The sequence below is a fragment of the Lepidochelys olivacea genome (genome assembly GCF_965140295.1).
Source record: "Lepidochelys olivacea isolate rLepOli2 genome assembly, chromosome: 8".
NCBI classification, from domain to species: domain Eukaryota; kingdom Metazoa; phylum Chordata; order Testudines; family Cheloniidae; genus Lepidochelys; species Lepidochelys olivacea.
Window position 1 is genome coordinate 89,164,432 of NC_140418.1, and position 23,811 is coordinate 89,188,242.

The 23,811-nt window shown below is 41.1% G+C and overlaps 1 protein-coding gene across 1 annotated transcript in view; it reads right to left on the reverse strand.

The window, feature by feature from the left end:
• SGIP1 (SH3GL interacting endocytic adaptor 1) overlaps positions 1-23,811 on the reverse strand; it is a 166,113-nt gene that overhangs the window by 106,356 nt on the left and 35,946 nt on the right. Inside the window, exon 2 of the mRNA XM_084637122.1 lies at positions 1,711-1,774. Coding sequence (XP_084493248.1) covers positions 1,711-1,774 — 64 coding nt within the window. The remainder of the gene's footprint in view (positions 1-1,710; positions 1,775-23,811) is intronic.

Below are 23,811 nucleotides of genomic sequence, written 5' to 3' on the forward strand. Positions count from 1 at the left end.
CATCAAAGGGAAAGGAAGCTGGTCAGCACCACCTAAAGAGATGACAGTGGCTAAAAAGGGGACATAGCCAGGGTGGCTAGGGGATGCATTGAATCACTGCATCTGCTGGGCAGACATCAGCAACAGGGTTCCTATGGCGCCTCAACTGCAGATTAAAATGGTCCTCACTAGGTGGAAGTCAGAGGGAGGATGGTGTAGTCAAAAGCACAATCTGTCCAGGAAATGCTGGATATGTTCACAGCACTCCAGTGACGGTCACATTGGTATTAGATAATTTAGCAACCACATGACTGTGGTATTAGTGTTGTCACCTGTCCAGGTTTTCCCAGGATCATCCCTTTTTTGAGGTGATTATCCTGGGAAGTCTGTAAGGATGTTCAGTACACATGGCCAACTGTCCAATTTTATGGGTTCAGGAATATCCCAAGTGTCCCTTATTTTTTGTATCTCAGAGGTGGCAACCTTATGTGGCATATTTTTTCTTGGAAAAAATATATGGATTTCTGCGTTGTCAAAAGCTAAACACATCTGAGAAGCCTTAGTTCCCTACCCCCACCCACCCATCCTTTCTTCCATATGTGTATCACTCCTCCAGAGGTTGCTGTACACTCAATTGTACAGCACATGACATTTTCTGTAGTCTTCTTCTGTTGCTCTTTCTTTTATGATTGTAGCTGGACAGGGTATGTTTTCAATTAAAACTTTTCCAAAATACACTTATTATATTGGTATATCCCTTACCAAAGAACCCCACGGCATGCTGCAGCAGTAGGACAAAATCATATACTTGAAAAAGAGTACTCTAAAATATATGCCTCTTCCTCGCAGTTACTGCAGAAATTGAATGTTTTCCATGAAAGTAAAACAGTACTTAGAACAAGCCAGTTTAACAGTGAGAACCCTCAAGAATTGGTAATCCTATTATGCATGATCATCATCTACTCCCAGCAATGAAACATCACCTTGATTCTCTACCTGAGCCATAACTACTTCTGAAAGCACATAAACACAAAGCCAGTTGAGTGTTTTACTACTCCAAAGACTGGCCTTGACCTGTTAAAACAGCATATTTAAATGGATGGTGCATCAAAAGAGGATTCTCAGCAGACCACATGCAAATTGGTGGTTTAGACAGAGACACTCATAGCAGTAATATTCCTCTAATTTGAACACCATCACCACCACAGTTTGGAAACACTCATGAAACTAAATTGTCCCTACAACATTAGACGGGGAACGAGGATCACATTCGTTTGGCTACTAGATTAATATGAACATAGGACACAGGATTAGAATGGATCTCCTGGTTCCTTGAGTCTCTTGCTATTGCAGGCAATCCTGCCATATAATCCTTGTTCATAAATTTGTCCAGGTCTACCTTCAAGTTAGTTAGGTTGCTTTACCCCACTATTCCTAGTGAAAGGCTGTTCTGGAACCTCAAACCTTCTTTTCATTGGTATTAGATAGTTTAGCAACCACATGATTTCCAGCCTAAATTTATTCATGGCCAGGTTATACCCATTTGTTCTTGTGCCAACATTGTCCTTTAGCTAAGGGAAATATTTTAAAATGTATTGTTGAATATTGCACTGCCAGTTTTGAATAGTAATGTATGCTACATGTGTCAAGTGTATGTAGCTCTTCTATAATGTCCTGGTATAAACATTTCAGCCACTCACAAATGCATTAAGCTGTATTGCACAGACTTACGTGGAATCAGTGTCCTTTTCCTTCTTCCGTATTCCAAAGGCCTTCCTGGTACGCTTTTTCAATCCTGTGAACAAAATGAAGATGACTCAGAGGGAGATATTAATATCATGCTAAAATAAAACATGAATAAAGGTCACCTGCTCCATTAGCAGCTGTAATTAAAAACAGATAGGGTTTTATAGCTAATACATATGCTCATACCTTTTACCAGTTCATCTAAAAATATCTATTACTTTATTCCATATTTATTGAACATCACATGTCACTCAGTAATTATGGTCAATAGTTTTAATCATCCATATTAATTTTTGATATTAAGACCGACAATTTCATTAAAAAATGCAGTACACCAAGACAGATTATGAGACCACTGAAATACATTTTAAGGAGTAAAATGCTCAGACTAGCTTGTGTCAAAACTTCAGAAGAGCACACAATACTTCTACCAACATCATGCTTTTTAAATATCCGGAGGAACATTTTATACAACTATGTGTGTCGAAGGGGCTGTGTGAAGGTGGGTCTGCCTTTTCTTTTTTTAAGCCACTTGGAAGCAAAAACATCCATATGCAATTACCATTTCAGCCTTGCCAATAGACAAATATACTATATATCATTCTGTATGGTCAGTGCTTAATTTGTAATAAAAGAGGTGCCGGGGCTCAAGTAATTTTTTTTACATTTATAACTGACACAGAAAGCCCAGAGGTGCCGGGACTATGAACTGCCAAGCCTAGAGATGTTGGGGCTGAGCCCCGGCAAGCCCTGGCACAAATTAAGCACTGTGTACAGTAGATACTTGTATTATAAGTATTATAGAACGTAAAATAGCCATCAAAGAAAAAAAAACAAGTTTGTGTATCCAACCTGCCACATTGTATGAAGGATACTTTAGGTAGGGAGAAATTTCTACCTTCTTGTACTCAGACTTCTGTTGCTACTATGATACCCTTCATTCCACCCCTGGACACAAAGTGCTCCTTCACCTCTCTCCTTGAATATTCCCTGATGGCTTATCTACAAAGCAGTGCCTGTGCAATCTGTTCATCTTGCTGGAAAAAGGGTGCTGTAACAGCAACTGCTACCAGAGGATTGAGGGGTGAAGCAGAGAAAGCAGTTACAAGTGCTGGTCTGGAGCACTGAAATGCTAGTCAAACCTGTTGCAGAGAAACTTACACCTCAAGTGGTCCTTTCTACCTAACTGTAAGTAAAACACCCTTCTAATGTATTCAAACATCTCAGCATGAAATAATTGCATGCCAGGCTCCCTTCTGGAATCTAGCTTATTGTACACATCTTAGTCTCCATCATTCAAAACAGGAGCCATTCAGTATTTCTGCTGTGATGGTAATCTTTACCTTAAGGCAAACGAATGGCAATCTTTCCAAAATATAAACAGCCCATTCCAAGCACCAAAAATAATAGCAGCTGTGAAGTGTGGTCATAAATGCACTTAGCCAAATCCTGAAATCATTAGTGTATTCTTACTTAGTTCTAATTCTCATTGACTTCAATGAGTTGTGAGTCAGGATGGAGCAAAAGCAGTTTTAGGGGTTTCCAGATTTGATCCATAGATAAGGAGGGCTATAAAAGGCCATTTAGATCACCCAGTCTGAATTTCACTCCCTACATTATTTATATGGTGTCATATCTCGAAGTACTTTTCAGATCTAACAAAATCTCTCCTATTTTCTATGGGCCAAACACAAGGTCCCCATTGAGTCCTTACACAAAATCTCAAAACTTCAAACAAGAGTTTTGAAGGACTGCAAGATTTTGTCCACTACTGTTAGCAGGTTAAGCTGGTATTTTTCAACCCACTGTCTTACAAATGTGACCATCTGGCTCTCAGGCACATTCCTCAAAATTAATTTGCTAAAATGTGAGATTCATAGCTTGACTGTACAAGTTGAGGCCTTTTGTCCTTCAGTTCCTTATGCCTATTGTGAAGTCAGTAAGTAATATGTGATATAACCTTCCTATTCAATATGATTTACTTGTATATGAAACTGGTGTTTAAGAACAGGCAAAAGAATACTCATCCATTCTGTGATGAGAATAATGGCAAGGCTAGCATCAGAATTGTTCAGCTGTCTCTTACAGATCATACATTCTAGAAGAGATTTTCCTTTAGCTCATGTGGTTGGTGGCCTGTATATCTAAAGTTCTGACTCGCTAGGATATGCAGTAGTTACAACTATGAAGTTCTTCGTGGCATAGGCGCCGACTCCATGGTGCTCCGGGGCTGGAGCACCCATGGGAAAAAAAATAGTGGGTGCTTAGCATCCACCAGCCACAGCTGTTTGGCAGCACCCCCGATCAGCTGTTTGGTGGCTGGGGGAGGGGCTTGCGGAAGGGCGGAAAGCAGCAAGTGGGCAGGGGCGAAGCGGGACAGAAAGAGGCAGAGCGAGTGTGGGGCCTTGGGGCGGAGCAGGGGTGGAGCCCCCCTGAGGAAAAGAAAAACTCAGCGCCTATGCTTGATGTCCACGGATTTGTTAAACTAGCGGTTCTCGTACTGGGGCCCATGGGCATCTGGTGATACATGGAGCACTTGCTCGTGGTTCACCAAGATCTGGTATGTCATTTAGTGCCAACTACTCTCCCTTGTTTACAGCTGTTTTTACAGGAGTTTGTACTCTGAGCCACCATCCCACCAGTATGGCTGGGGGTGGCATCCATGATCGAGAGTCGCAGAGGAACAGGAGCCAGGAGTCATCAGGAGGACCAGAGCAGCAGGAGAGAGAAAAACAGGCAGCATGAAAAGGGAACCAGCGATTATGGAGTAGGGAAGCATGTGCAGGTAAAGGGAGGAAGAGAATAGATGGGAAGAGATGAAAAGATCAAAAGGGGTGATAGCCCAAATTATTGTTTTTAAGAAGATGAAACACACTGAATTAAAGACTTAAGATACCTAAATACCTACCGTCTGTTACTTTTACATTTGCAAATAGGCCGCTGATGGGGTGAGTGGTGGTTAGCAAAGACCACATCGAAATAGATGGTTATCTGAAACGCCTGTTCTATAGTTTTATGGGCCAGATTTTCAAAAGTACTAATAACACCCAATAGTTGCCATGGCAACACTTCTGGATAGATTTTCAGAAGATCTCAGCACCCAACGTACTGTGCTCTTTTGAGAATCTAGCTGCATGTTGCTAATATGTGAATTAAATTAGTGTCCTTGAGTGCTTATGCTAACAAATGTGATGTGTGAGATGAACATACCCAATGCGTATCAGAAGTCTCCAGAAGCCTGGGAAGACTAAAATGAATATTTAGAATATAAAACTTTTTAATTGTATATTTTATATTATCTCAAGAAACTTGACCTCTCAGTATAGTGTTAATGGTGATGGGGATTAGAACACAAAGCCTAAAAGAAGGTATAATGGAGAACACAGGGAATTAACCATCGTGAATGGAGCAAGCTTTTGGGACCTGCAAAACCTGTAGTTGTGGGCAGAGGGTCACCCTCAAGATAGAGACCATCGCCAAGTATCTGGGATGTCTGAGCACACTGATGAGTTGCTTCATTAGCTTAGGATCATAACACATGGTACCAACTCCAGAAAAGAAAGGGTAGAAAGAAAAAGGGAAAGAAACTGAGGGACAGCCTCACCTCCCCTCAAAAATAACTTCACTAGAGACCTGAAATATCCTTAAGCCAGACTTGATCCCGAACAAAGAATTTCAAGCCTGATTCAAAAGATAAAAAAGTTAGTTTGGAAGTTTAAATGCAGAAATAAAGCTCAGCAGTGGCTGCTTTAATACACCAGTCAGGAATTACAAAACAGCTAATCCATGCAAATACTGACCTCTTCAGCATTACAGGGGTAATCTTCATGGAAGGATGTACTGTTCCTGAATATTTTCTCTAAGATCATTAGGCTAAAACAGGTGTTTCTTCCACATCACTGTCATGTTTATTTGACTCACCTTTAAAGGTATCATACATGTACGGAGTCCCAGTTCCAATTCTAAGATATTAATGATATGCAGTGAGGTCCCACACTTAGCCTTTTATATAAATTTGCATTTGGCACTTAAAAAAACCCCTAGAGCAACTAGTAGTGCTTCGTCAACTTTTGCACTGACACTTCTCTTTTATGGGACATTAAATTTGCTTTACCCCTATTTAGTACTTAAAGATACAGTCTATGCCCCTTGCCCAGTAGCATTATGCAGAGTGGTATCAGACCATCACAGAGGCAGCAAGGGCAGAAGACTAACTTTTAACCAGTCTGAAACACCCAGTCACAGATCAAGGCAATAACTGACAACTCTGCTGACGTGGATTATTTTTGCTGCTAGGAGAAACGGGATAACGTGCCTTGTGACAGCACAAGCAATGTTCTACAAAGTGGTAGCTGTGATAACACCACCTTGGAGTATTTGCCTGTGAATGTCTTACTCTTTTCAGGGCTGACTGCTACTCCCAATGGCACTGCAATGATCATGTTGCAGACGTGCACTGGGAATAGATTTTGGGGCATTTCAGGCTGAAAATACATGTCATGGGTTTATTTCGAGTTTATAACTCATGGCTTGGGCAGTCCTGATGCTTGCTAATACCATGCCATGCCAGCCTCTGCTAGGTCACTGGTGACAGTCTATTCCCAACGGGCCTCTCTATGCAGGCTGAAAAAGGCACTCAGCACTGCAGGACTATCTTTTCACCTGGGCATCTACCCTGCTCCTATCATCTCATATTGAAATGCTTCCCTGCCTTTCATAAAGGAAGTCCTGGCATCTTAAATGTATTTTCATGAGCTCTCCCAGTCCCAAACGCTTTAAAAAAAATACTAAGTAATGAAATTCCATCATTGGGCAATGACAGACTTGACAATTCCTGAGACCACTTTAATCTTCAGGCAGCAGCTTTTAAAGTGATGGCTAGGTACTAAAGCAGACTGCCAATTAGCTGAATCCCCCACCTGGCAGCTGCACTCCCTGTATGTATGTTATCCTGCATACTCCTGCATTAGGTCAGGCTTCAAAATTAGCTGATCTACTAGTCGGGCCAAGGAGATCTTTCTCCTTGGCCAGATGAGCCTGACCTGTGTTAAATGTGGTCTCAGCTGGAAGTCACTATCTATGTATCATTCAGGCCCTGATGAAGTATATTGCTGGTCAAACCTGTAGTGCAATCAGTGGTCATGGATATGATTGCTTAGTCTATGCCACAACTCAGAGACCTCGTTTGGTGACTCCAGACAGCACAAACTGAGTTTAGTTAGTTAGCGAGCAAGGGAATTATAAGGTTTTGCCTAGATCCAGTAGCATCAAAAGGAATCATCCTAACAGACCTGTTTCTTTTCTACTCCAATATATCTATGCTGGCTTAGATATCCCTTAGTGTGTAAAACAGCTCAGTATAGAGGTTAATTGTTTTGAAAACTGATCCCTATACCAATTGCCTTTTTCCTTTTATTATTTGTAGTTGCTAACACCAATTAAATCCAGAGTATATCAGGTCTATACTTAACATTTATTGAAAACAAAAACATTATTTTCGTTTCCCACTAGAAGTCAATTTCAATCAAAACTCTCCACCAGTTTTCATAATTGATTTTTTTAAAAAAGATTTTTTTTTAAAGATTCAGGAATTAAATTCAAACATTTCACTACATTAATGCAAAATGGACAAATTTATATGAGGATAATGCAATGTGTTAGTATGGAAACATTCATTGAGGATTGGTATTTTTAATCAGGAAAGACTGAAATGCTGGGTATTCCACTAATTAAGTACTAGTTATATTTAACTAAGATATAATAGGGAAATTGCGTATTTATTTTTATTCATATAGTAACAATTTTAGACAATTACATAACTGGTATATTTTCTGTAGAATTGTACATAGTGCATACATGCATCAGTATTAATCAGTATGGAGAAGAGCAGAGATTCACAAACTGTAGTCAAAAGGAGAGGCAGCTGGTCACATGGAGTTAGCTCTTTCTCCTGACTTCCAGCTTCTAAGATGCCTTAAAATACAGATTAAAAATATATTCTCTGCTTCCCCCTAACTTTACTTTTCTAAGTAATTGCTATAGTTGCACAAGAATGTTATGGGATGGCAAATAGGAGGGCATGTATTGATACAGAGATTGCCCCAGAGAAAATTAGGTTGACATCATGAAAAATGTTTGGATCCCACAGTAGCAGAATGCTATTCAACACTAATTCATTCCCATCAGCAATATAAAAATACCTAAGCTATTGACAGTAAATAGGAAATGACATGATAATGATCACCTTTGGGAACTAAGTAACTGAAGGTAAATCCAACAGCACATAATGAATGGGGACATAATTATACCCCGCTTTGCTGGGTAGTAAAATAGTTCTGAAACATTTTGAGCAAAAATAAGTCAGTCATTTGTGCATATGCAGAATCATGTTCACAAAAGAATAGAGGACTTCAAAATTAATTCACACAAAAAGTTAATTGTATACAACTCTTAATGGTATTATTACCAGCTTAAGCAATCACACAATCCTATTGCTGTAAACTCTTGTCTTTTCTGTTTCTACTCCAATACTCACCACCCTGCCTCCTCATGTCTTAACTCAGACTGTCAACTTGTTTAGGTACTTGAGAGTCTCCACAATCATAGTGTCCAAGCACCTCTCAGTATTCCTGTGAGGTATACAACTATTATTCCCATTTTACAGAAGATAAACTGGTACACAGTTCAAATGACTTGCCCAAGGTCACACAGGAAATCTGTGGCAGAGCTGGAAATTTAATGGCGATCTTGTGATTCCCAGTCCTGTGCCATAACTACAGGATTATTCTAATAAACGTTGCTGACTTCATATTGGGAGATTTACCAGACACTGAGGTAACACACACCGACACAAGGGTTGCCACCTCTCCAGGTTTTCTCAGGATCATCCCTTTTTTGAGGAATATGTCCTGGGAAAATCTGTAAGGGTGCTCAGTCTACACGGTCAGCTGTCCAGTTTTATGGGCTCAGGATTGTCCCATATGTCCCGGTTATTTGAATCTCAGAGGTGGCAACCCTAACGTACACACGGTGGCACAACCCAGGTTCCAACAAACAGACCTGAACTGTAGTAAAGTCACAGTCCACACTGCATGTGCCATAACTGGACACAGCCAGTTGTACTTCCCATTGCATACTACTGCCACGTCTCTTAGATGGATAGGCTAAGATTTTAAAAGATCAGAACCGAAATGTAGGCCCCTAATTCCACATTCAGGCATATAAATATGAGGCCACATTTCAAAAATGCGGAGCATCCTACAGTTCCCTTTGAAAACCTGGCCACATATTTATATACTTGACTATAGATTTAGGAACCTAACTTTAGGCATGCTCCCTCTTTTTTTTTCCCCTCCCCCCTCAATCTTGGTAAAGTTCACTACATTAACTCCCCTTTGGGGCATGAAAATTTTCTTTTAGTTTCTACTGTAAAACACTGCGCATATTTGTGGTATTTTACCTATGAGAATTAAGAATAATGTTATAGCTGACAAAACCGAGAACTAAAAAATGGCTGTTGGTCAGGTCCTTTTGTGCAAATATTGAAATGAATGGCATGCAGAAGAAATCCCAAACCTTAGTAAAATTCCGCTTGCTCTTTTCTTTGTATAAAATGTTTTTCTCCTGGCTACAGTCAGATAGACAAAGACTCTAGCATCTTATTTACCCTTCTTGATACTGTTTCCTTCATATCCAGTTCTCAAATATTCTGTGTGTGTCACATAATGTTCTTCTGTAAGGAAAGGCCTGACAATGATTCTGCAGAAACAAATTCAATTTATCTAATCTTTTAAGTATTTGAAATGACAAAATTAGTTCAGAGGACAACGCACAGAGCCAGCCAAGGAATGCTTTTATTATGTTTATTCTACAAGCCAAAGTGCTCGTTTTCAACTCATATGATTAATGCTTTATGTTTCTCTAAACTGCTTACTTTGAATGTGTCCTTGAGTTGCAATTCATTTCAATATTTCCTGAAACATTCTGCACTTGTTGATAGTTTCTGTTACAAGTTTCAATAAGTATGTCTAAACACTAGTTTTCTCTGCATAATGTCAAAATCACATGGGCTAGCACTGGGCTTGGTTTTTATCCTCAAAATGAAACATTAAGTTTCTCTCTTAGTACCCTCTTGGTGACAGATTTCAAGAACAGTAGTGGTATTAAAATCTGCCTAGTTTCAACATTTTAAAAACACAGCATCATTACCAATAACAGGAAACAGCATTTACCACACCTTTAGTACTACTCTATATGAGCCACTAAGTTTTGTGCTAACTTGAAAGGTCTAGAACTCGGGTTTGAAATCCTGGCACCTACAGAAGTCTGTGGAAGTTTTGCCATTGACTCAATGGAGCATGGATTTTGCCAGGCATTTGAGAGACTGCCTTATCCTCAGTGCCCCACCATGGAAGTTAAAATTTGCTCAGGGCCTTTTGCTGCTGATGCCCACAACCCAGATTTCCAGGAATGGTGGCAGGATTTCTTAAATTGAAGGATCTCATCTATGGAATTTGCACCTTCTAATCCAACAGAATGAGTTTGTCAGCCTTCAGGGCACAAGGAAAGGCTTTATTTGTTCCATAAAGTCCTTCAATATTTGTGTGTGAGAGAGGTGACTTTTGGGGGGCCCCCATCGAGACAGTTGCTTAGCACATAGGGAGGACATTGGCACCCTGATTTTATTAAGTTACCCTGTGGGGTAAATAAAATATTTTGTAGTCATTTTGTGAAACAAAAGCAGCAACAATAGGTACTATGATACTACATGTGGTTTTTTTTTGGGGGGGGGGGGTTGGCTTTTTTAAGAAAACAACCACCCCTGTATCAGGTTTTGAATCCAGGTCTCCAACAGTGCACTAAGTAGCCAGCATGGATTTACTAAGAATCAATCATGCCAAACCAGCTTCATTTCATTCTTTGACAGAGTAACTGATTTGGTGGATGGGGGAATGCAGTGGACATAACATACCTGGACTTCAGCAAGGCTTTTGACACAGTCCCACATGACAGTCTGATAAGGAAGCTGGAGAAATACAGGCTTGCAGAACTACCATCAAATGGATACATAAGTGGTTAAACCACCACAAAAAAAGAAAAGGAGTACTTGTGGCACCTCAGAGACTAACAAATTTATTTGAGCATAAGCTTTAGTGAGCTACAGCTCACTTCATCGGATGCAAAAAAAGAGTAACTATTAAGGTCAGGCTTGACAAAGCCCTGGCTGGGATGATTTAACTGGGAATTGGTCCTGCTTTGAGCAGGGGGTTGGACTAGATGACCTTCTGGGGTCCCTTCCAACCCTGATATTCTATGATTCTATGATTCTAAATGGAATGATGTCAGATTGGAAGGAAGTCTCGAGGGGGATTCCACAGGGATCTGTTCTGGGTCTGGTGTTATTTAACATCTTTATTAATGACCTGGATGTAGGAATAAAGAGCATCCTGATCAAGTTTGCAGATGACACAAAGCTGGCCGGGGGCTGGAAACACTTTGGCGTATAGAGCTAAAATTCAAAGGGATATGGATAAACTGGAGAACTGGGTTATAGACAACAAAATGAAATTCAACAAAGACAAATGTACAAATGCAGAACGGGTGATAACTGGCTTGGCAGGCAGCACTGCTGAGAGGATCTGGGAGTTGTGATGGATCATAACCGCAACGTGTCATCAATGCAATGCTGTTGCAAAAAATAAAAAAAAAAAAGCAACTTTAGGTTACAATAACAGAGGCATAGCATGCACGTCACAGGAGGTGATAGTACCACTCTACTCAGCACTGGTTAGGCCTCAGCTGGAGTACTGTGTTCAGTTTTGGTCACCAATGTATAGAAATGATGTAGAGAAACTGGAAATGATCCAGAGGTGAGTGACAAAGGTGATCAAAGGGATGGAATGCAAGCCCTTGAGTAAAGGCTGAAGGAACTGGGTATGTTTAGTTTGGAAAAGAGGAGATTAAGGGGGGACATACAAGCAGTCTTCAAATACTTGAAAGGCTGCCATAAAAAACATGGAGAAAAAGTTGTTCTCTCCCGCCACAGAGGGCAGAACAAGAGGCAATGGGTTCAAACTACAGCATGGCCGATTTAGATTAAATCTCAGGGAAAACTTCCTAATCATAGGACAATGGAAAAGACTGCCTAGGGAGGTTGTGGAAGCTCCTTCACTGGAGGTTTTCAAAAGGAGGCTGGATAATCTGTCTCTTGGATGGTTTAGACACAACAAATCCTGCATATTGCCAGGGGAGTTAGACTAGATGACCCTTGTGGTCCCTTCTAACCCTATGGTTCTATTACCCCCCAGCCCTGTCCCAATTTTTCACACTTGCTATCTGGTCACCTTAGCTACTAATAATGAATAGAATACGAATCTGTTTACAAGAACAGAAAGGCCAGCAAGTAGAACTTCATTTCATACACAGTACAATGAAGAACACCTTTCTGAGGAGTAATTCAGTAGAGTTTGAGAATATGCCTATCGACCCTACTAACTGTGAAACTTCTGTGACAGGTGTTCTCTACTGTGAAAGGAAAAATAAATCTCTTTACTGCTTCTGGAAACCACACACTGGTAGGTTTTGCCTAAGGTAGGAACGTGGGCATGAGAGAGCTTTTCAAAAAAAGAGAGGAAGAAGAGGCTCTCATAAACACACCTCTTTACATAGCACTAGAAAGTTATAGAGGAATTAATATATTTTGCAAATAATTATAACTATTCTGAATACAAAACATTTTGGCCCCGTATCTAAAGGAGAAGAAGCTGCTGGTAGGGGACTGCCTGTGAGGGGTCATCAGTTTTGGAAATTGCACCTGCTGTGGGTCCAGATTTGTTAATGTTATAGGCACACTGCAAAGCTCTTTTCCCCTTCCCCCACTCTTCGTTGGGGAGCATATGGGATACAACCTATATATTTATGGGCAGTCCTTTTATGTTGTGATTGTTCTCTACAGGATGGGTACCTATAGTTGTATTTTTAAAAAATAATACCACCATTAAACACAGAAAATTACTTCTGGGTCTGGGTCAGTCATTCTGAGACATGTTTATTGCATCTTTCTGTAATGACAATATTACGTAAGGGTTTGATTAGGTACGGCTGCAGAGATTCTCAGGTCAGGGTGATCTTACATACACCAGGTATGATGCCGAACACAGGCACAGTTGGATAAAGGAAACTGTTACAGTTGATTTGGCAACCTCAACTCAATTTCCTTGATTTTGTACATTTGTTCAGCGTAAGGCACTGCTTATACCGTATCTGGTTTTTGGTTTTAGGACAACTTCTTTCATAATGGAGTATGTTAATATCGAGATGAGACCTACAAGGATCTCACTGCAAAGCATAACTCTACCCCCTATGCATTAAAATTTGGAAAGAAAAAAAAATTTTAGTGAAGTGATCTGTATTCTTAGTCAAGATAGACTCAATGACTGACTTTACCAGATAAGTGTTCTGCTCAGTTATATAATGGGTTCACTATCTTAAAGTCTGCATAAAATGATAAAGGTTAGCAAAAAAGTTTTATGAAATGAAAGACTAAAACAGAAAATGGCATTGGAGACAGTGTCTTCACAGCCTGAAGAAATGTCCATTGTTGAAGCATGTTCTCTAATTAAACTTTATTTTTATAGCACGTTTTTAATGCCTTCCCCCCGCCCTTACTTGACAACCTGTTCAGGAGACAGCATGCTGAGACAAATCCATATTTGTTTGATTCCCCCTCCCCATTTTATGTTATTTCTGATCACAAACTAGCTATTTTTAATTTGAAATCTCCTGTCAAATCCTTACAGGCTACAGTCTGTGCCTCCTTCCCCGCACGACAATTTAATGTTTATCCTGACATTAAGATCTTATTTGTTCTATAGAAAATGCAAGACCCATTAAAAGTCTCTCCTCCCAATTAGGTCTTATCTGTAATGACACACAATGTAGGGCTTTCATTTTACCCACTTTGCTACAGACACCTGTTTCGATGCATGGTTACCTTGAAGGCAGGTCCAGCAGGCAGGGAGGTGGCTCCCTTTTCAAAGCCTATGCCAAAGCTACCATACAGATTAGTTGTATGAAGGTATTTTAAGCTACTCACCCTCCATTCTACTGATTATGTCACTTCGAGGTTACTTAATCAGTTATTCCTGACTGAGGTAAGGCCTCAGGCCATGTGGTTTTCTGCTGCAGCACTAAACTATCACCTGCTTCTGGCACCGTTATTTGGTTCAAACCTTCACAGCAGAAAAGCAACCTTTTTAGATATGGTAAAGTAACAATGCTTGAGACTGGTAGCAGGAGAAACTGAAGACTAGCTCTTTTCATTAATGACCGTTGCAGAAGAGAGAAAAATACAAACATGCAGTGGAGGGAGGTTATCTACAGATATTTGCTGCCCACAGGCTCCTCTTCTGCTCATGTCAAGTGTCCCAGGGAATATGGTCAGCTATTGGGAAGGGGAGCCCTAGGAATTCCAGTGAACAGGGTCAGTCTGTCCCACTTGCAATTCAGGGGAATTAAAAAAATATAATGAAGGAGGTCCAATGGGAGTCTGCATTATGATCTTCCCATTTGGAAGAAGGTTAAAATAGTGATTCATTTTGAATGCCATTTCTGTCCGATAGAGGTTACACATTCTGAGATTAATTAACCCAAGCCCTGGCTTTACTGGGAGGATAATTGTTGGAATGTCATATCTGTCTTTGAAAAGACAGAGATAGTCATTTGAGAGGTTGAAATATATGGACAGTAATATAGTTCTATATTTTATTTTGCAAGTCTCCAATCTCATTTCCTAATTGCTTGAGGTGCTGAAGAATTGTAGAGTTAAACAATTCCTAAAAAATCATCCTTATAATGCATCAAATTAAAAGAAATAGGCTGTATCCATTTTTATAAGTTTGGCAAAACACCATCCCCGATACACTGGAAATGCTGCAGTTCTGGGAGGGTGCTTGTAGACAGCGGTGAGGAACTGACTGCTAAGACAGAAAAGGTGGTGCAAGTGAGAAGACACTTGGGTGGCAGAAAAGGGACACAAGAGAAGGGAATGAAGGATATACGAGAGTGGAGGGATCCTGATACAGACAAACAAGGATCTGAATTCCCCAGTTCAGAGAAACTAAAAGTTCAGCTACACAGACACTTAAAGTCATATTTGTCTAAAGCAGGGCACGTACTCCTCACCTTTCTTTACCAAGTACCACTTTCACTAAGCCAGCATCAGGGCATTGATTTTAATTCTCTCTCTCCAGCAGAGCTAATTTAAGAGCAGTAACAGCCCCATAATGGCAGTACTGAGATACACTAGCATGAGGAGGTTTAAATCTTTACTGGTACATATTTTTTTTTAAATCCATATCTTCTTATTTGGCAGTTTTTATGTGTATTTGTTATTTGAATAAAAAAATAAAAAAGAATCTATAAGAATACTTATTTGTGAAAGCCAGTTTATAGCTAGTGTTATCTGGGAGTAATAGAAAGTTAATTCTACATCATTTAAAGCTTCCTGCACTATTTTTCCTGTGACCTTCATCTCATATCTTTCATTTTGTAGCTTATGTTTGGGCTTTGATATTCAAAGAAACATTGCTTGAGGGTGAGGAAGGAATTTGCTTTTGTTGGTTTATTTTCCAGTTATGCATGTGTTCTTCAAACCATACAAGCTTGTTAACCCAACTGTTTAAATTAGGGTTTCTATTTCAGTGGTGACAGAGGTAGGTCAATTTAATGTTGCCATGTGCATACTGTCATAGTTACTAGCTTAATTGAACTTCTGACCTCTCCTGGTCTCTGAGTGCGCCACCTTTCTCGAACTCAGGCCTCTAGCATTCAACTGTCTCTCAGGGTAGAATCATGTGATTCTCCCATTGTTAGACCAGGCCCTGGGTTGCAGTTCCTTGTACATCAACAAGAGCTGGGCGAAATGTTTCAGAAAAAACTTCTCACCGAAAAAATGTATATTCAAGTCAACTGAACCATTTCATAAATTGGTACTGAATTCACCAAATTCTTTAACTCAAAAAAACCCAAAAGACCCTCAAACAATTCTCCAAAAATCTGTTTTGTTTTGACATTTTTTACTTCAAATTTACTTTAAAAAAAGTCAAAACCTTGAAAATGAACTATTCATTTGAGCTGAATTTTTTATTTATTTATTGGGGTTAAGAGGAGCTTTTCCAGTTTGGCCAGCAAACTGAAAATGCACTTAGTTGCACAGCTCTAGTATCCACTGTAATTTATCTCAGCAAGTCTGACTTATGTCCAGATCTTGCAATTCTATTCACTCCGAGAGCAATGACAGTAGTTAACAGAGCAATCAAACAGCCTCCTTAAAGTATTCCTTACTTAGAGTGAAGGCATTTGTGATGCTGTATGATTGAAATGTGACCACGTATATCATTGATATTGCCACTGTTAGACAACTGCAACAACTCTTGTATAAAATATGTCATATAAGGTGTCCATGGAAAAGTTATGAAGTGCTAAATAAGATTATACTCTTTAAAGCTATGTATCATCACTGTATCCAAAGTTATGAATATTGACTATATACCTGTATCTCAAAATGTTTGTTCCTGGGGTAACTCCCACAAGGTAGTTTACAGCCAGTCTAGCCAGCACCTTGTGAATGGACTATTCAATCTGGATGGCCCATAGGAGAAACTCATTCTGTCCAGAGAAGCCTTCCCGCAGATGGCTCAGCACAGATATGGGCAATGACTGCCTCTGAGAGTCATCAAAGCCTGTAAGGACACGTGGTATGCTCATGTGACCCTGTACTCCATCTTAGAGCAGTAACTTTCCACAAACAGAGGCTGTGAGCTGTGTTTGACCCAGTGAATTTCCAGGCACATGGCAAAGGATATAAAAGACCTCTGAGGTGTCTCCATTTTCCTCTTTCCGACCCTAATTTTCCAGACTGTGGATTTACAACTAAAAGGAGCATATTGAACTATGGACTGCAGACCTTCCAATCTTTTAGAAGTTACCTGAGAGACTACAAGCCAGCAGTCTATAACATCACTGCTACAAACCTGATATAAGAACTTTGTAATTATTGTATGTATATGATCTATTAACCTCTTTTAACTTCTTTTCTTTTATTAATAAACCTTTAGCTTTGCGTTACTAAAGGATTGGCAGCAGCGTGATTATAGAGTAAAATCTGAGTTTTATATTGACCTGGCGAAGTGGCTGATCTCTTTATATTAGAAGGACCCTCTATATGGTTAAATTGATTTTTCATTGGTGGCGAGATGAAGGCTGGAGTGTCTAAGGAGACTGCATCTCTGACTTCTTGTTAAGTAGTGTGGTAAGAAAGAAGTTTACTTTTGTTACTGGCTTGATATATCTAATGATGAATAACCACCAGTTTGGGGTGAGTCTGCCTTTTTTCTCAGCATTTAGTCCAGTACTCTGGTATTCTCAGCTGTGACCCACTGAGGCATGGTGACATTTCAGAGAAAACATCTTAAAAAACCATGAAAACAACTGTACGCATATCTAGCTTTTCCAGTGCTGTTGGAACAATTTTTATAGTGGGGGTGCTGAAAACCACTGAACCAAACTGTAAACCCTGTACATGATAGACACCTCTTCAAGCCACACCCCCAGCACCCCTAAACTTTTCCCTAAGGCTTATCATTCCTTGGATCTGGCAAGGAGTGACTTCTTTAGATTTCCTCCGAGAGCCTCTCACTCTCTGTTGTCTGTCTCACCAGACAGCTCCCGATAAGTGAAGCCTCCTTTTCCACCTCTGAGAGACTTTTTAAGTCTTTAGTCTTCTTTTGCTCTCTAGTTTGCCAGGCTTGGAGGCTAGGTTTGCAACTGGTTGGAACAGGATCCTTGAAACTAATGGCTTGCTCCACTCTTCTTTAAGCATGTGCTTGGGGTTGCTTCTCTATAACTTGTATGGCTTTCCTGATTGCATTTCCCACAGCCCCCTGTTAAATTAGATCAATACATTAGGGTTGCCAATTTTGGTTGGAGGGATTCCTAGAGGTTTCATCATGACATAATCTCTAATTAAAGATTAATCTGTAATTCCTGGAGGGTTGGGAACCCTTCAGTACGTTCACATAGGAAATTCTAACAACCCTCTGGAGTCATACAGCAACTTTACCTCACTGATCAGGTCAATTACAATATTCATACCATCATTACAGATCATTATTCAAATATTAGTACATAGCAGCTCCATGACCAAAACACCTACTTGCAATTAAGATCTCAGATCATTTTTATAAGACTATTCTATAATTTCAGTAACTATGTTCTGAATATATTGCTTTTCTAGTTTTTTGTTTTGTTTTTATTTTGGGGGTCTGGGTGAGCTTTATTTGAAGGTTCTGCTATAAAGCTAGGGTTTTCTTTGACCTGCTTTATAGGGTGGAGACTGAGAGGCATTATTTTCAGCCGGTGGTCTCAGTCACTGTTGATGATTGATAAGCCAACAAACAGCTCTGCTTTCAGGTTTATGGGTATCATCATATGAATCTTATTTTTTTTTTGTGTTCCTACAAGAAACATGATCAGTCTCAAGGCCTGGAAATTTGCCCTCTTGACATCAGAAGCAAAACATTCAACCCCTCAGCACCAAGAGGGGTTAATGTTCTTTATGTTTCTTTTTATACAGTATCTTTACTGAGAAAGTGAAAACGATAAATTATATCATGGCTTTTCCCCCTATATTTGTTAACAGCTCTCTCAGCACAGGGACAAAGAATCTGAATGGCCACAGAGGATGGGTTATCCACTCTCTCTTAGAAGTGGCCCATCACATGTCGGTCTGAAATGCAATCAGTGGAACAGCCTATGGATGTTTGCACTCTGACCGGCTGTGCTGATCACTGTAGTATATAAACAGAGGAGTCACACTCTAGAAATGCCAGCCAGGACTTTTCATTAGCATTCAGCTTTCACAATGGCATCCGTGGACCCACCCACACTTTCAAAGAGTTTAAAAATTTGAAGAAAGAATCAACTGTTAACCTTTGGCAGCAAGACACTAGAACTCAAAACAGAGAGCATCTTCTATGCTAGCCCCATCATGCAACGTAAGTAAAAATAATTTAGCAGATGTGTCTGGAAAAGATGATTGAGATCCTTATCCTTGCTCTGGTTTCTTTATGCCACACAAAAAAGGCTGGGAGCAGCATAAGGGGGACCTAAAAGTCCCAATTCCAGCCAGGGGAAGACTACGCCCTGGTGCAGACACTGAGGAAAATAAGCATAAGGTTTCATCCTGAGGACTCTTTTACAGCCTTGGTGTAGAGCGGGTGCTGTGGCCCATACTATGGCTCCAGGGAAACTATTTAAGTTAGGCCCAGGGCCGCTTCTGTTCCCAAAGCAGCCCATGACTGGGAGGATGCAAAAGGTGGCTTCAAGCCACTACAATACCCCCTCTCCAAGTGGTGCAATTTTTGTGAATCTCAGACTCCCCTGAACTGCCATGAACACTACACAAATACTATATTAACAGCAGTTAGTCAGAACAAATTAACATTAAACCTTCTGTTAAACAATTGTCTCATTTACCTTTACCTTCCTCATTCTAGGGGAAGGTTAAAATATAGAATTAGATACATTTTTGACAGCTATCTACGTTTGGTAGTATAGTAAGAATGGTGTGTGCGCAAGATCCACTTGGGGAGCTCCTCACAGCTAAAAAATAGGCCTTGATATGCCTGGACAAAGGGACCACTTGTGGTGATCCACCAATAACCTACTCAGATGATCTGCAAGCATATTCTGAGCTTCAAGTGGTGGACTGCTTTCAGAAGTATACAGTTGCTAATGCGGAAGTCCCAGAGCAGGATTGCTTCCTGAAACAGTAGCAAGGACCAGGTTCCTCTCTGCTTGTTTACATAAAACATGGTGTGCGTATTGTTGGACAGCACCAATACTCCCCTTTCCCTGATGCAAGGGGAGAACTCCATCCAAGTTAAACATCAGGGATTTGTGGGCTATGTGTAGACTGAGATCTGGGAGAGACCAGGGACCTTTCATACACAGGGGTCCCAGGTGAAATCCTCCACCCCAGGTAGGTAGAGGGGCAAAAGAAACTCTCTTGCAGACATTGGTCAGGTTTATCCACCAATCTAGGGAGGATAAGATGTGACTTGGTACATGCACTAACATGTCTAGGTGGTGCCTTCTTGGAGAATACATCTCTGCCACCCAGCCCCGAAGAAGTCTGGGATACAGTCTGGTGTACTGGACCACATAAGTGCATGCCATGTGTCCCAGAAGCCTTAAACAGTTTCTCACCGTGGTAAGAGGACAAGCCTTTAAGTCCAGAATGAGGCTATGCATTGCATGACTCCTTGCCTGAGATAGTAAGGCCTTAGCCATTGTCAAGTCCAGGACCACGCTAATAAACTCTATTTTTCTGTTCTGGTATCACAAGTCCTAGTGCATCAAAGGTGGATCGGATTATGTGAATGCTGACCACCACCTGAAACATGGCTCAACCTCTTATCAGCCAGTCATCCAGGTAAGGAAATACATTGACCTCTAACCACCAGAGGAATGTTGTTACCACTGACACACACTGTAAAAACACCTGAGGCAGCTGAGAGACCAAAGGGGAGGACTGAAATGAAAATGGCAGCCACTGACAGTGAAACAAGAAATTTTCTGTGGCTCTGATGAATGTGAAAGTAGCGCTTTAAGTGAAGAGTAGCATACCAGTTCCCTGGCTCCAGAGAAGAAATAATGGAAGCTAGACTGACTATCCAGAATTCAGACTTTTTTTTTTTTTGAAAAAGGAACTTATTTAACTACCTTAGATCTAAAATATGCCTGAGACCCTCTTTTGCCTTCAGGATCAGGACGTATCTGGAGTAAATTCTCTTTCCTCCGAACAAAGAAAGGACCTCTTCTCCCTTCTTCTTGTAAGAGCTGTGTTGCATCTCTTGCAGTAATATTGTCTCATGAAGGGATCCCAGAACAGGGACAGGGAAGGGAGATGGGGTCGGGGGGGGGGGGGAGGGATGATAAAAAATGAACTGCATATCCCATTTCCACTGTGCTTAGACCCCACTGATCTATTGTGACCTGGCCCCAAGCACAACAGAAGTGGGACAGGCAGTTTTCAAAAATTGGAAAAAGAAAAAGAAAAACTCTTGGAACTGGTAGACTGCTCTCTACCTGTCCATCAAAATGAGTTCTTGGAAGACGCTGCCTGCCTTGATGAACTGCCAGCTGTGGAAGCAGAGGGTAGTGGTGGTGGTCATTTGTAGCCTCTGCTTTTTCTCCTTGGCAGGTCTTGGGGTTGAGGAGCAAACCCCTGAAAGTGCTCGGACTAATAAGGACAGAACGTCTTCTGCTTTACTACTAGAGTGTAAATGCCACGAGATTTAAAGGTTGCTCTAGAGTCTTTGATACTATGCAGAATCTCGTCTGTCTTTTCTGAGAAGAGCGATGGCCCTTCCAAGAGGTAAGTCCTGGACTGTCTGTTGCACCTTTGGAGGGAGGCCAAAATTATGTAACTAGGATGAGCACCTCATAGTGATAGCAAAGGCTGTGTTGTGTGCTGCAGAATCCACTGCATCAAGACCCATTCTGGCAACCTCCTCTACAAAATAATGGAACTTCTGTTTCACCTGATCTGGGAGCTTGTGTTTGACCTTCAAAACGTATCCCACAAGGTGAAATTGTATCTCCCCATAAAACCTTCCAGGTTTGCAATATGAACCTGTAACCCACCTGTGGAATAAAGCTTGTTCCCCAAGAATGTCCAGCTTCTTGTCCTGTTATTTTTGGGGATTAATCCTTGGTGCCTCTAATGTTCCTTTTCATTGGCTCCTGCCACTACAAGAGAGCCTGGAGGAGGATGGTTATATAGGTGCTCAAACCCCTGGGAGGGGATATAATCTCTCCACCCTTCATGCAGTCAGAAGCAGGGAAACTGGGGTTTGCTAGAGGGGTAGACTCTAAGATAGCTCTCCCAATTAAAATAAAGCTATTCTAGCTGGAACCACAAATGTCAGAATGGATTTTCCCAGACAACTCCAGGTGAAGGTCTAGGGCTATAGCCATTCTCCTCAACTCCTGATGAATCTTAAAATCATCAGAGGTAGAGAAATAGGCTCCACCAGAACTGTGTGATCCGGGTAAAAGGATACTAACAGGACTGGGGGCTGGTCCAGTTTCTGCTTCTCTTGTGGCTGTTCATTAGAGGGATCCCGACTCTGCTTGGTGCTGGGCTTTCTACTTTCTACCACAATGTTTGTGGCATCGACGCTCCTGATGGCCAGTAGATGAAGCCAGCTGAGTTGGCTGTGGGGGCACTTCTGATTGAGGGAGAAGCCCCATAGGGTCCAAGCCCCCTAATATGTGTAACCAAAGAGTTCTTTCTAACAGAGCCCTGCTAGAACTGAGGCTGAAGCCAGGATGGGCAGGTGACATATCCCCCTGGTGGGACCAGCTAGGTCAGTATACACAGGATCCCACTTCACAGTCTCCTGAAGAAACACTTTCTTCTTCTGACCATGGCAGTGCCGAACCGGTCAGTAGAAGTGAAGAAGGCTCAGTCTCCGAAGAAAGGGGAGCTGGGGAGATCATTTGTGGCATTCCCCTAAACACTACTGGCCTAACTGGTACCCTCGTGCAATACCGTGGTGTGAGGAAATGCTGACCAAGGTGCTTTGGGAGCCAGTCCCAACAGGCCCGCACTGAGCTCTGGACTGAATGAACTCTGCTGTTTACAGGAGTGCTCTGAGTAGTGCTGCTTCTTTGAACATCATTCTGAGTCTTTAGAGGAGCTCACCCTCCGTGTGTCTTTTGACAATCCCAGGATCAAGTCTGTTTTCCGATGTCTCTTCTTTGGTGTTGGTGATGCCGATCTGCTGGAGGTGCACTACTTATTGACCCAATGGTACTCTGTACTGGGACCGAAGCAGATGGAGGACATTCTGCTGATGGAATCGGCAGTTATTTTAATCTAGCTGCCCTGTCTTTTTTCGAAGGAGGCTCAAAGCCATTTCAGATGCCACACTTGTCACTCACATGAGCCTCCCCCAAGCACTTAAAGCAGTGAGGCTGACGGTCACTATTAGGCACTGCCTTATCACATGGGTGGCAGGGCTTGAAACCAAGAGGGAGTGACATATCTCTGGTACCGGGGGCAGTATCCAAATTGGGTGCCAGAACCACCCACCTCCCCACAAAATACAACTGATTTTGTTTGTTTATATTTACTAACCAACGACCAGCCACTCAACTACACTAACTATACACAGGTACTGTTTACAGGTTTTAAGCAAAGACTTGCAGAAGCAAGGACAGGGAGCTACCACCACCATTATGGGCAGTAGAAAGGAACTCGGGAGGTGGGGGTCAGGGCTGCTCGTTCCTTTGTGACTGCATGGTGTGCATGAGACAGCAGAGGGCACTCGGGCCACCCCGATGGATACCACTAAGGGTAAAAACTCTCTGGCATCTGAAGCACACAAACACCTAGAGTGGAATGGACATGTGCAAATCATTTGAAGAAACACCTATTATTGTTATTGTAAACCACAAGCCTTTAGGTTTGTTTTTAACTTGCTTTGCTGAAAAATATTTAGTTTGCTAAACCAAAAAGAAAGACTCAATCAAGACTCCACTCAATCAAGAGTTATATCATATTTAAAGATAATGGTGAAAATGAAACAAAAACCACAGACAAACACCCTGTTGAGCATCTAGGAAATAACCTTAACTGCAGTTTAATAAACCTGCATTTTATAGGTCAGCACAGAAAAGGACTGCATCAGGACATATTCTACACCCAGTGCAAGTTTAGGCTCTAGATTAATAAACATATTATGTCTGAAAAAAGTGGACATGTCCTATTCACTTTGGAAGCAGACTTTCAAATACTGTAGCAAGGAAGACAGCCCGGCTGGTCGTCCTAATTCAGGGTCTAAGGGTGGAAAGCCAAGGTCTCAGTAATTAAGTTACTGCAGCCCTCAATTTTTATGAGTTTCTCTTTATGTTTTATAATTTAATTTAAATAGCACAATGATGTACACATTCAGTAGTTTTCAAAGACATGGCACATTACGGATTGATATCAACCCTTGGGATCAAATCATGTATCCA